This window comes from Saccoglossus kowalevskii, chromosome 22 (genome assembly GCF_978046115.1).
Source record: "Saccoglossus kowalevskii chromosome 22, keSacKowa6.1, whole genome shotgun sequence".
NCBI lineage: Eukaryota > Metazoa > Hemichordata > Enteropneusta > Harrimaniidae > Saccoglossus > Saccoglossus kowalevskii.
The window spans coordinates 24,738,524-24,752,613 of NC_140662.1; the positions used below are offsets into that span (position 1 = coordinate 24,738,524).

Here is a 14,090-nt window from a genome sequence, read left to right on the forward strand (position 1 = left end):
TGGCGACTAATTTATTTGACTGGCGATTAAAAATATTTTCGTGGTCGCCGGAATGCGACTGTGCGAAAAATATTTGGCGACTACATTGTAAGTTTTAACCATGCGAACGCGATTGCATTGCGCTGTTAGGGAGGTCGGTAACCGTGACTGACCCTTGACCTATTATACCCACAATTCACCATTCTACACATGCGTGATTCGACCTCGCTTCCTGAACCTGCAGGCTGTCGTAGTTCTTCAGTCGACTGTACATTTTGTATTTTGATCACGGAACCTCGAAGGAACAATGAAACGAAGCAGCATTCATTCTTATTTTTCCCCAAGTGAAAAGCGTCCTCAAACCGCTGATCTCACTGAGGCTGAGCTCATTCCGGAAGTCCCTTCCACGAAGAATTTACCGACTACGAGTACGACTGGGAGTGTTCGGAAATTTCAGACCACTTGGTTGAAGCTGTTTTCGTGGGCCAAGTACGATCAAGTCAAACAAGTAATGACCTGCATCTATTGTAGTGCCTTTCCTGACAAGGCCGGAAATACGGACCTGGTTACTGGATCATCAAAGTTTAAGAAAGAAACATTGACTATCCATGGTCGAAGCAAAAAACATATCATCTGTAGAGATTGTTTTTTAAATAAAAACACAACAGTACAACAAAGTTTTGAGCAGCAAGCAACTACCAACACCGATCAAGCTAACGCTGACCTGAGGATAAAAATTAACACTGCGTACTGCATTGCGAAGTCGGAAATGCCATTTACAAAGTTTCGTACACTGTTGAATCTACAAAAGAAAAATGGACTGGACGTGGGAACTATGTATGCAAATAATGTAAAATGTGCGGAAATTGTAGCAACAGTCGCAGAAGTAATGAAACGGGACATCGGCGATAAAGCAAAGGAAAGCAGGTATATCAGTATTATGTGTGATGGAGCAACAGACTCGTCCATAAAAGAAAATGAATCAATTATTGTGAGATATTTAGATGATGGTAAACCTGTGAACAAGTTGATAGGACTGGTTGAATTAGAACATGTCCATGCTGATGGTATGTATTTATTGAATACTTTTAGTTTTTAGTCCAAAATATTGCATGCTGATAATATTTTTTTAGATGTTTAATAATAGTTAAACTTTGTATATAATGTTACTTTCTTTCTTTAATTTCAGAGTTCAATTGTGCTATATAACTATTATTATACAAGATGATTAATCAAAATACAGGTATTTCTATGTATAAATAAATATATTGTAAGCAAAGTTACATATTTTTGTAGTGTACACCTGTTAATCACGTTCTATTTTCCCGATTGTCTTGTTAATCAACACTGTTTGTTCTTTAATGTCAGGCATTGTAGCTGCAATTGACAAGGTGTTTGCATCAGTTGGATTTGAAGACTACAGAAATAAACTTATTGGTTTTTGTGCAGACGGTGCATCTGTAAATATGGGAGAAACTGGAGGGGTCAGGGCAAAGTTGGGCCAATCTTGTGAATGGTTGATTACTATTTGGTGCATGCCTCACAGGTATGGCATGGTTTAATGTATGTTAATTTGAAACTTAACAAATCTGTGCATTCAGTAAAATAATGATTAACTAATTCATTTGCTCTTCATTTACTAACAGACTTGAGTTAGCTGTAATGGAAATGCTGAAGAAATGTAAACAGGCTCAACAAGTGATTGATGTTCTCCATTTAATTTATAAGACATGTCATTACAGTAGCAAAAGCAGAAGAGAACTGAAAGCATTGGCCCATGAACTTGACATCAATGTATGCAACCCCACAAGAGTCAAGGGCACAAGATGGTCACCCCACACTGAAAAAGCATTGAGGCTACTGCTGAGAGGAAGTTATGATAATGGACGAGAGCCTTCAGGACAGTATCATGTTGTGTTAGCACATGCAGAGCACCTTGCCTCCACCAGCACTAATACAGATATCAAAGGAAGGTCACTGAGTGTTCTGTCATTTTCTGTTGGATGTGCTCTTTATTATCAGATCACTGAGCCAACTACTACAATCGAACAAAACCATTCTACCATTAGCTGTGTCATCACTTAGGAACACTATTTGTAGAATAGAGAATCTTACTGTAGGTGTACTACAAGGTGGAAAACTGCAAGACTTGCTGACACTGATACAACTACAACAACTTAATGATGCTGAGGATATAAGATATCAAGGTGTGGTACTCAAGAATTTTGCAAACATTGAAGTTGATCCCACAGATCTGTCTTCACTTCCATGTGTTCTTGTTATTGCAATGAAGACAGCAGTGGACATGGTGATCAATGGAATGAAGAGGAGATTCAGTCACATGCTTGGTGATGTTGATGATGTTCGTGGAGCTGCCAAGGCTGTTGCATGTTTCAGAATATTTCATCATGACACCTGGCCAGATGTGGATAATGACCTTGTTAATTATGGTGATGATGAACTTAATTACCTGCTAGAATGGTTTGGTCCAGTTTTGACAAGGTGAGTGGTACATTACCATTCTGTTTTATCAGTGGACGTTTTTAATTTTAACAATCTAAAGTTGTATTCCATTACATGCTTAAAGTATATTATATTAACTCTGCCATTGATTCTTTCACAGGAACAACTGTAATTTGGATATGGTCTTGCATCAATGGAGCCTTTTGAAAACTCTAGTGAACCAGGAATTTCTTACCAAATCATACAGTGGTTTATGGGAAGTCATGCTTACAAAGAGTCCGTATCAAGAGGATTTCAAGGTAAAGTTTTAAATTCACTCCAATCCAGAGACACTGAGCTTGCTTCAACTCCAATATTTCTTTGTATGTAAATGTTAAACTTTTACATTTTTTCTAGGACCTGCTCCACCTAATACAACTGATGCTAGTAATTCCTGTGACATCTGCTCAATGTGAGCGTGTGTTCAGTGCACAGAACAGAATTAAGAGCGACTGCAGAAGTTCTTTAGCTACCCAAACAGTGGAACATTTAATACGCATTTCATCAGATGGTCCAAGTCTAGATGACTTTGATACAGAAAGTGTTGCAAGATGCTGGATGAACAACAGCAAAAGACCAAGGAGAATCCAATACACTGCTTGGCCTGAGGACTAGCTACCCATCAGTATTGTTCGACATGCTTGATATGTAATATTTATATATGTACCCAAATAAAAAATCTAAAATGAAACTTGTTTTGGCATTATGTTTTTTCCTATATTTAAAAAAATAGCTAGTTCTGGCGACCAAACATTTGGCTTGGCGATTAAAAATTTAGATTGGCCACTAAGACATTTCACTTGGTAGCCAAGGGCCACTGAAAACAATTTCAAGCTTTGAGGGCTGCAATGTGACCAAATAGGTCTGAACCATTCAATATCTGACAATGGGTCAGAATTGAAAAAAAAATGCAAACGAGGTAAAACAAAATTACTTTTTAAGCTGACCTCTTCGCCCTCAGGCTTTATTTTTATCTTTGCCAAGTTATAGCAGTGTCACACTCATTTACACATAATTGGCAGATCTAAAATGAAATACCATTGGAATTGGAGGATTAGCAGCAACCTGGCAATTTTTGTTTCCAGCTCAATGTTTCTTCCCTTTGTTTAGGCCCCGGTTTTTTTTACTAAATTCTCCCAGAAATACTTATATGACAAATAATCCATGAAGGACAAGTTGAGCAGTTCTCTGGAAACATGCAGAAAAAAATTTTTTTGCATGAAAATGCAGGCCTTTACATCTGTATTGTTTCATGAATTGTGATTAAACATTCCATACATAAAATACAAATGGGGCATAAGCCTATGAACATACACAGCAACACCGTATTTTGTATTTATTTGTGTATGTGTACTATTTATGATCTTGTATTTCGGGAGTTGGATGCTAAATGCAATAAAATTATTATAAGTTTTAACAAAAAGTATGAATTGGTTTCTAATTATAAAACGCGTTTGAAATATTTGTACATGTACAGATAAAGGAAAATATATTTATTAGTGTAGTACAACTGATTTAATTAATTTTAGAGAATCATGTGCTTAAGGTAGCGAGACTATTATTTGTGTTGAAAATTACGATTTTCACATTTATTTATTAATTGATGAAATGCACTATAAACTTTCATGTGATAAAGTCAACATAACATAGAATGTCATGTAAGTTGGTTAAAATGTAGATTTTCTGAAGGGAAGCAAGGCAGCCTCAGAAGTGTTTTCCAAAATCAACAACACAGGTTTAATCTGTGTGCCTATAAGTTTCAAAGATAAACTCAAGACAAAGCAATGTTAGAATGTGTTATCAGTAGCTATCTGACACACAATGAGTGTTTCCAAACATTTGAATGGTTTGTCTCCGCCCCTGTTTGTTTCACAGATTAGTCATTTGCATATGAATGTTTCAGACACAAGGTCACACAGCCACTGAAAAAAAATCATTGATTTTGGTGATTTCATATGCCGAATTTATCCAATTATAGCTATCCCATTCCTATATCTTTTTGGTTTCCAATAGCCTTACACATTTGGATGTCCCTACACATGTTAAAGCAGACTTTGATGGCAAAACAAATTGATTGTGCCGATAAACAAGCTTGAAAATCTTTGCTGTTACTTCATGGACGTTTTCTAGGAGTTTATATTTTTCAAAATACAAGGTCTTTAACAAAAAATAACGCATACTTATTGTCGGATTAACACCAAATTTTCACGGCTTTGAGGTGACAGTGAGAGGAACTTGAATGTGTCCAGACAAACTATTTCATCGATTATTTACCAACGAGTTGTGGTTTAAGTTGGGGGCAATGAGACTAAAACAGTAATTGAAATTCAGCACACTGTTTTTTTAAAACACGTTGCTTGCATAAAACTGACCAGACACATTCAATTAACCAGACTATTGAAGAACTAGAAAAAGTGAAAAAATACTTCTTATCGCCAGCATAAATGCGTAATTATTTTTTTTACAGAAAAAGTAATGTTTCACCTTTGATTGAGTAACGGGTCATAGAATGCAGATATGGGCATGGCAAACACACCTTTGTAAAGCTTGAAGTCTGGCGATTCTAAAAATATATACTTTCCTGGTTCTATTTGTAGTCATTTGGTCACAATTAGAAGATAAAAACAAGTATGCAAATAATAGTCCCGCTACCTTAATACGACTCTTAATCTTTATCCAGATAATGCAGATAAAAGTTTAATGAAGCTTGCTCAAAAACTTGATGGTGTTCAGAAATTGAAACATAAGAAGGCACTGCCCATGAAAAAACGAGTAGTAAAGCGCAAGCTTTAACAGGATTTTACCACTGGCAGTTCATCCGAGGATGAGCTTGATAATACTCCGAGTTCTCCTGTGACACCACCACCACCTAAGAAAACATCTAAAAAGACCACAGGAATCGGGGCAAATAAAAGTAAAAAGCCTAAAAAGACTACAGAAATAACTAATCTGGACAAAGCAAGTAAAAGTAAGTTTTGTGTGCACTTCTTTAACTGGTTTGTCTGATACAGTACACATTGGACATCAAATTGTATAAATGCATATCATACAGTTCAATTCCAATATCAAGGTGCAACAGTCAAATAACCATTTATAAATGAATTAAAATGTGTCTTGTTTGTATTTGTCTGTCTTAGGTGCTATCGCATACGACTTATTTACCACTTCCGTGTCACTGAGAATGTTCTAGAACCGTACTGTGTCTGGGTGGAATATTCTAGATTTTTTCAAGGAACTGGTTGAATAGGTAATAGAACACTGTAGGAGGCAATAGAAGGTAATGGAACATTCTAGAAATTTGTAGTAAGTGCCAGACTCATGTATGCTGATGTAATGGTCTATTTATAGACAGTGTGGGTATATATAGGGGAGTTGTTCAACACTGAGATCAGATCGGAGATCTCGTTGAATTGTATTGGAGTTTAAGTATCTAGTTATTGGAGTAGTGGAGTTTTACCTCGTTATTGTACTTGATGTTTGCAGAGTATAATAATACCAGTGTCAGTTGAAACCTCATCTGTTGGCTCTGTGTTCGTATTTTATCATCGCTGCCAGGGAAGTCTTTCTGTTACTGTTGCCATTTTGGTATTTGAACCATCACATCTGTACTATACCAATTACGGTAATATTACGGTGTGTGTGACAGGTGCCAAAGAACAAAAAAAGGCGGAAGTTAATGCAAGGGTGAAGGCTGCCATCATCGAAGCTCAAAAACTATCCTCATTGCATGCATTATCAATAAGTACTACTAATAACCTGCATGTTGTGAACGAATCCCCAGTTCGACCCTTACACACTCCAACCCAAACTAACAATCATGCTGGTCCCCAAAACAAAACTTACTCATATTTAACACACCCATAACCAGCACCCATAATACTCCCATAACTAGCACCCCTGTCAGCTGAGGAATTGGATTGTCAACCCCTAATACCAGTGGTTTTCAATGTACTCCTTCATATCCTGTTAACAGTGTTACACCATAATCTAGCATGCATCCTGTTTACAGTGCTACACCATAATCTAGCATGCATCACATTAATGATGTTACACCACAATCTAGCATTCATCACGTTAATGTTCAACCACAATCTAGCATGCATCACGTTAATGATGTTACACCACAATATAGCATGCATCACATTAATGATGTTTCACCACAATCTAGCATGCATCACATTAATGATGTTTCACCACAATCTAGCATGCATCACATTAATGATGTTTCACCACAATCTAGCATGCATCACATTAATGATGTTACACCACACTCTAGCATTCATCACATTAATGGTGTTACACCACAATCTAGCATGCATCACATTAATGATGTTACACCACAATCTAGCATGCATCACGTTAATGTTGCACCACAATCTAGCATGCAAGACCTCTCATACCACACGTCACTTGTCTCTGCTCCAAACCTTGCCACCAATAGTTCTAACGAGCCATTAAATGCTTGTAGTGACAATTATGAATGCCTTTCTACCGAACTACACTCCGCATTAAATACAGTTAATGAAACTTCCACTATACCAAAGGAGACTGAAACTTCAGGGCAGTACTATGAATTGCAGATGAAATATAATGCACTGCATGAACAGCATGATACCCTATTAGAAGATTTTAACTTGTTAAAGGCAGATTACAGAAAAATTGTTAATTTGTATGGTAGGTTTTTCTGTTGTTTACTAACACAATCAATCAGACCTTTATCAATGTAGATACATGAATATGATTTAGTAGCTTTTCATAATTTATTTGCTTCAGACTTTATAATCAATATCAGAAATCTATCCATTCTCGTAAGAGGCTTGAGGGATAACATTGATGTAGAAAATCAGGTGGCAAAAATAACTGGCTGCAAATAGCAAAATCTATGGCAAAATTGTGTGTAAGACTTTCGTATTTCCACCTGTGACAATATGAATTCCTTCTTGCTCAAATATTATCTACATCACTAGATAATTGTTTTGATACACAATTGTTTTAATTATGCTCAAAGATAATGTCTATTGCCTTTAAATGACCATTGAAACTCTCAATCATGAAATACATTGAACGTGTCAAGTAACTTGTTGGATGGGCTTTATGCCTTTTGTATGTACTCTTGCACTATTGTCATTGCTTTGAAGACAATGCAGATTGATTGTTTTACAGTATGCAATGTTTTCTGGCATTTACTACAAACCTAATCACATGGTATCAGAAATAAATAACTGTATTTATTCTTGCAGAGGCAGAGAAAAATACTAATTTGAGGTTGTCCTCTACAACATCAAATATTCAAAACCATCACATACCAAAGAGAGGAGTCCAAATGCCCAAAGCCAACTATGTAAGTTATTATCTGCAGTGGGTTTCACTGAGGCTGATGGCCCTTAGCTCATGGGAATTGTCCTCGCATGTTTTTTTGGTGGTCTAAAATAAGTTTACTTTACAAATTATTTTGACAGTTTTCTTGTATTGTTTTATTACTATTTATCAAGGTTATTTTACAAGATGAAGAGGGAGCGGTAACTATGCCTCCAAACTATGACATTATTGTGAACTCGCGTGTTGCTGTCCCTAGCCAGAGGATGTCTGTCTATTTGGGAAAAGTCAAGGACAAATCAAAGGCATTTTTATTAAAAAGCTGATGGATGGATTGTTTGAGCTGGAAGACTTGGCCGGAAAGAATTCATCCTCATTCAAGAATACAGAAATGCAGCCTTTATTGGATGCAATTCATAGTAAGTTTTGATTATTGAAAACTGCAAAAATTTCTCTTATCACATGACCATGGTGCATATTGTTCATTTGTGCCATTTAGTGTACATGAAATATCACTGCTGTTGTGGTACGATAAACATTGCTTTACAAATCATAAGTTGTGAAAACAAAATTGTGTGATACTATCCATCTCATATCATTGCAAAAGAAATGGTACTATCAGATATTTGCATGATGCAAGTTGACTAACTAATAATAGTGCCATCATAAAGTTTGTCCCCAAAAAAGGGTAGTAGCCAATTGAAACACATCAGCAGTGTAACAGTAAAATCATATCACCTGATACGCTTCAATGTTGTGCCTAATTAGATTTTTTACTGTCAATTTTGGACATGTGACAAAATTTATCATCTGCTATAGCTTGATTGTGGAGCTGTTTGATACTCATGAAGTCATGGTTGTAATATACACTCGTTTGTGGATATTACTAGCACATGACGGCACTCGTACCAACCAACTCTATGAACAAGTGATATCAGGTGATAATTTTCTAATGTTGCCTTCTGAATATGTAATCATTTATTGCTAGAATATTATTTCCTGTATTTTTGTGTGGATTTATACTTTAAAACTGCAGAACATGGATACATTCTGTTTTCTTCTTTACTGTAACTCATTTCTCACTTGTTCTGTAACTTAATGTGTTGGACATCTTGAGTGTATAAACATGCAGTATAGCTGTAGCCATCCAGAGTGGCAAACAGTGCAGAACACAGGTAATATCTTGTCTCTTGTTCACACTAACTCATTTCTCACTTGTTCTGTAACTTAATGTGTTGGACATCTTGAGTGTCTAAACATGCAGTATAGCTCCTGCCATCAAGAGTGGAAAACGGTGCAGAACACAGGTCATATCTTGTCCTTTTCTTGTTCACACTAACTCATTTCTCACTGTGTATTGTAACTTACTATGTGTTGTGTTGTGTGGCAAAACAGGTCATTTTCTGTTCTCTTCAAAAGGTGGCATTTTCTCTCGTGTACAAAAATGTACAATTGCATATGATTATAGAATATTTATAAGTGACTTTTGTCTTGAACCAGAATTAATTAATTAATGTTTCTTTCTTTTTCAGTGTTTGGCATAAACAAATTGCATATGGGAATGTCTGAAGTTAACATCGCTTTCAACTCTAGATGCTCCACATGTAAGCGATCAGTCTCCTTGGGCCGCGTTATTAGAGAATTAAACCAATAATATTCCAGTGTTATCTTGCAGTGTTTGTTTTTTGAAATTATTATTAGACTTTACTATCAAATCCTGTAAATCACCACTAGTAGAGCAATTAAAATTTGTTTCTTCACTCAGAATAAATGCATTGTTTGATTTTGTGTTTGTGTTGGGGTTTTGTGTGTGGTGGTTGTGGTTGTGGGGGGAGGGGTGGAATGTGCCTACCTATATTTCCTTGCTACAAGTAGTTTTCTGGCAACTGTGCCACAAGCTAGATTCTGGCAGCTGCAATCTTTACAAGAATTTGTGGCAAACATGCTGCAAACTTTGTGGCAACCTTGCCACATTAGTTGCCACAAGTGCTAATTTGCATGCGAAAATATGCATATGCTGCAAGCGTGACGCAAATCACTTGTGGTACACACACCACAAGGTTGTGGCATGCTTGCCACAAGTATGTGCCAGAAGCCTTGTATTTTCGTAAGGGAATTTGCCAAAATGGTCACTGCAGCACTGTATTTTGCCACCAATACATACTTTGTTTCCATGATATTCTATATACGTTTTTCATGAATATTATCACAACATCTGCTGACAAGTATAGGGAAGACAGTTTTTAGACATTAAGTGTTGATCTTAGATTTTTATTGTTTTGTATTATGGCTTAAAAATAAAATTACGTGAAAATAAAGTATCACACAGTATTGGGCCATTCCAGTTTATATCTGCAACCCTTCATGCATAGTTATATTTCCAAATCACAATTCACCATATGATATGATCCTTGTAATGTTAGGGAGTTCATTTGCGTCACCTTATTAATTGTTTCCATACATAAGATTTCCTAAACTAGTATGGCTCATTGTAAGTCCTGCCATTCTTCTACAAGAATGATAAATATGCAGATTTGGATAGCAATATTCCAGAATTTACAATTTGTTTTGAAAAGGATGGAAAGTTGAGTTGTTTATTTCTGCAAATCAGTGTCATTATTACACCCAAATGTATCAATGTTAGATAATGCATGTGGGCAAACTATATTGTAATGAAGTTTGGATTAGTGGGAAGGGGTTGTATGGCTTTACTCCAGCTGATACATTTTGGCATGGACATGTACATTTTCCCCGCATGCTTGATTAAACCTATCTCGTTTAGTGAGACCCTTCAGGTATTCTGCATCCACTTCAGGTATTGTCAGCTCTTGAAAAATTGCAATTCTGAGACGCTTCATTTTGCCTGTATTCAAGTTATTGCAAAGTTTCTTCATGCCTTCGTCACACCTTACAAAATCGGTTTTAACTGCATAACAGTAAGCCTCACCCTTTCTTGTAACATCTCTCCCACATCGCCCAACTTCTTGCCAATATTGCAAAATATTATTGCTCCCTCCCCAGTGCAGTACCAAATCGACATCTGGGATATTGATCCCCATGCCAAATGCAACAGTAGCAACAACGCATCTGATTGTGCTGTCTGATAAAGCAAAGTTCTCCAGTACTCTTTTCTGGTCCTCTAATTCCACATTGGCATGAAAGACATCGACCATTCTACATCTTACATTTTTTTTCTGGTCAATGTAAGTAATTCATGATATTACTCCACTGTCTACAAGTTTGGGTTTGAGTTCTGGAATTCGTATTGACAACACAGAAGTGTTAAATTTGACATTAAATTACATTATACTGTTAGTAGCCATGTAACCATGTAATACTATACAATCAAAACGTCATACTTTAATTAAAGAGTGATAGTCATCGCACTGCTCATGTGCATCGTTTGTGTTAATAAACAAATTATGATTTACTGATAACGCATCACTTTTCTTACAAAAATTGAACCAAGCAAGCAAATTTCACTTATTTCTTTAACTTAATGGAAGCTCTCTTTCAGTCACAGTTGTATTTGTATTGCTAATGTAAACATTGCATCATGGGGTGTGTTGTCAACAAACTGCATGGAGTTTGACCTTGCTTATGCACAGTATGATGACTAGTATTGCCCTTTAAGTGATCAAGTTTTACAAAAAATACAATTTTGGACATGGATGTACCTCTACTGATGATGTACTTCTAATAAAGTTATTTTTAATTTCGGATAATAATCATGCATAATTTGCTGATAGGGGGTAGTAGAACAGAAGATGAAATATTTAGACCTGGTCTAGTCCATATTGTGAATACCCACTCTGGCAACTAAGGGCTATATATTATATTTTAGTCTATTGATGCCACACTTATCAGTATACTGTAAGATACTTTATTTTCGGTTGGATTTAATTTTCACTATTTTCGCTGAAGGAGTGATTCAGTGATTATACCTTTTTTTCCTTTATTTCATATTCAAATCACCGACAATCAGTGAAAAAAATGCCATACAAAACATCCAAAAAGTCTTTTCAGGGAAAAATTATTCCAGCAAAAATAAAGTATTTTACAGTATTTACTGATGCAGCAATACATGTAAAACAAATTCCAGGTGAATGAACAAATAAAACTTCAAAGTTAATATTTTGATTACACTGTGTTTGTAGTTTATAAGTAAATCATGTGGGGTGTCTGTCTATTTACTATACATGTTTTAATTTTCGTTTTAGTTGACTTGTACTTATTTTTAATAAAAATATTTTCTAAAAGGGCGGTTTGTTTACTATACATGTTTTACAGTGGGCGCAAACAAAGCGAGACTTTCTTAGCGACACTGTTTTGAAAACGATTTGCTACATTTTGCGACAATCTCACTTTTTCTTGCAACACTCGATTATCGACAAATTATGTTTGGTCTCGATACGTATTATGGCTGAGTGGTTGTAACATTATAACACAACCACGAAGCTCTTGGATGCTAGCCCTGAATACAGTGCTGTGTGTACGGGAGCGCGTTTGGTTGATAGACGACCCCACCACAGCCCGGCGTACCTCCATGGACTGTACGCAGGACTACCTAGATCCATGATACGATACAATATAGCACAACAATGAGAAACATGCTTTTTTTCACATGAGGTAAATAATTTCCGCGTAACTACGGGAGTCTCGCCACACTTGCACAAACTGTTCCTGTCCTTGTCCTTCGACAATGTCGGCACATTCGTAGGACTGTCACCCCCATGGTCCTATTGTTAAACACTAACCAAAACAAGTAACCTGTAGAATGCTGTGTGGGTAATATTTTTATATTGATTTTTGTTGCATTTGCAGCAAATAGTTACCAACAATGAGAAATCTATAGGATTGGATATACCTCTCAGCTGGCTTCACATGCATAGTTCAAGACTGCCTAACCGGTGCTTATACCAGGATTTAGTTGCAGCACTGTGGTCTGTGGTTACAGCTTCATTTTCCGAGTAATCACAAGAAATTGACATTACAATAGAAAATAAAAGACTGGCACTCCCATACAATTAATAGCAAGTGAAATTCCTGGAATTGAAACATAGATTTTGAAGTCACTGGTGTAGGCATTGAATAACTTCAAGTTGGCATAAAGACGAGGTAGTTTATTTAATCAGTGCTGAACTAGAGGTTGAAATTATAATTAAATTCGTTGTCATATAATTTGTTTATTTAAATTTCTCCTGAATTCAAATAGAATACACTGGTGAAAGGATGTTTTTGAGGTGTGGTTACATTGTGTATGGAGTGGTAGGGTTGGGTGTCATATAATTTTTTCATTTTCAACTCTCATGAAATCACACAGAATTTCACTTAATTTATTTTTGATGAAAAGTTTTCAAGCATACGGTGTGAATCAAATTTTCACTGTGCTGTGTCAAGTCTCAATAGAGTATGAGGGAAATGGCATTTTCACTGTAATTTATTTTAGCGGAAAAATGTTCACAGTGAAAGGAAGTATTCCACATTATTACATATATACTGCAGTTTATTTTGATTCGTCCCTGAAATCAAAATCGGTACTTCCACACCCCATATGCAAATGAGGTCTGAGAGCGAATAAAGTAGTCCGTTCAAGAGTAGCGTTTTTCGAAACATAGCAGAAATAAACAATATTTAGAAATACGATACTTTACGTTTGGGTACATGAATATATTTGCCGAGTGAAATGAAATTTGAACAACAGTAATGGTACTTCTAAGCAGTAACTTATTTTGACTAAAACTAATTTGCATATCACCCATGCAATGATGTTTTTGGTATTTTCACGGTCAATATGCAAATGAACATGGTATTGGCGATTCGCTCTACTTGGATTGCCCTTAAAATCACTTTAATTTTGTGTATCTGTGTGTGTGTGTGTGATTTCTAGTGTTTTCACGTATTAATTCTTCTGTGATTTGTTTGGCTTGGCCGATTTCGCTCAAACTTAACTAGGGTGAAGGTGTGACCTACCTGCTATCAGGAAATGTATCTCATACAAATTTTGGATACAACACCTCAGGCATAGCTCATTTTTCTCAGCTTGAGTGTGGGCACAAAGTTACTATTGGTAAAATCTGAAAACAAATTCTGACCACCGTTTCCATGGAAACAACCAACAACTGGATTTTTTAATACCTTCACGCCAAATGTATCATACCCTACATTTCTATGATTAAAAAGCACGGACGTAGCTCATTCTAATCCGCTTGAGTGAGTGTGGGCAACAATTTACTGAGATTTTTTTTGGCTTGGCTAATAATTGGCAAAACAATCCTGGTCCACAGCTACCA

At 36.2% G+C, this 14,090-nt stretch overlaps 2 protein-coding genes across 2 annotated transcripts; both read left to right on the top strand.

The window, feature by feature from the left end:
• Nucleotides 1-286: 286 nt before the first annotated feature.
• Nucleotides 287-2,485, top strand: LOC144347605 (zinc finger protein 862-like). The gene is made up of 4 exons (XM_085495840.1): nt 287-1,046; nt 1,348-1,525; nt 1,626-1,895; nt 2,002-2,485. Exons 1-4 carry the CDS (start codon nt 287-289, stop codon nt 2,483-2,485), a joined length of 1,692 nt encoding a protein of 563 aa, XP_085351966.1.
• A 216-nt stretch (nt 2,486-2,701) lies between these two features.
• LOC144355173 (zinc finger protein 862-like) lies at nt 2,702-3,172 on the top strand. The gene is made up of 2 exons (XM_078010583.1): nt 2,702-2,741; nt 2,839-3,172. Exons 1-2 carry the CDS (start codon nt 2,706-2,708, stop codon nt 3,094-3,096), a joined length of 294 nt encoding a protein of 97 aa, XP_077866709.1. The 5' UTR covers nt 2,702-2,705; the 3' UTR covers nt 3,097-3,172.
• Nucleotides 3,173-14,090: the final 10,918 nt, after the last annotated feature.

Coding starts and splice junctions, on each gene's coding strand:
- LOC144347605 (XM_085495840.1), top strand. CDS start 287: ATGAAACGAAGCAGCATTCATTCTTATTTTTCCCCAAGTGAAAAGCGT. Junction 1,047..1,347: donor AGAACATGTCCATGCTGATG/GTATGTATTTAT, acceptor CTTTAATGTCAG/GCATTGTAGCTGCAATTGAC. Junction 1,526..1,625: donor ATTTGGTGCATGCCTCACAG/GTATGGCATGGT, acceptor ATTTACTAACAG/ACTTGAGTTAGCTGTAATGG.
- LOC144355173 (XM_078010583.1), top strand. CDS start 2,706: ATGCTTACAAAGAGTCCGTATCAAGAGGATTTCAAG. Junction 2,742..2,838: donor CGTATCAAGAGGATTTCAAG/GTAAAGTTTTAA, acceptor CATTTTTTCTAG/GACCTGCTCCACCTAATACA.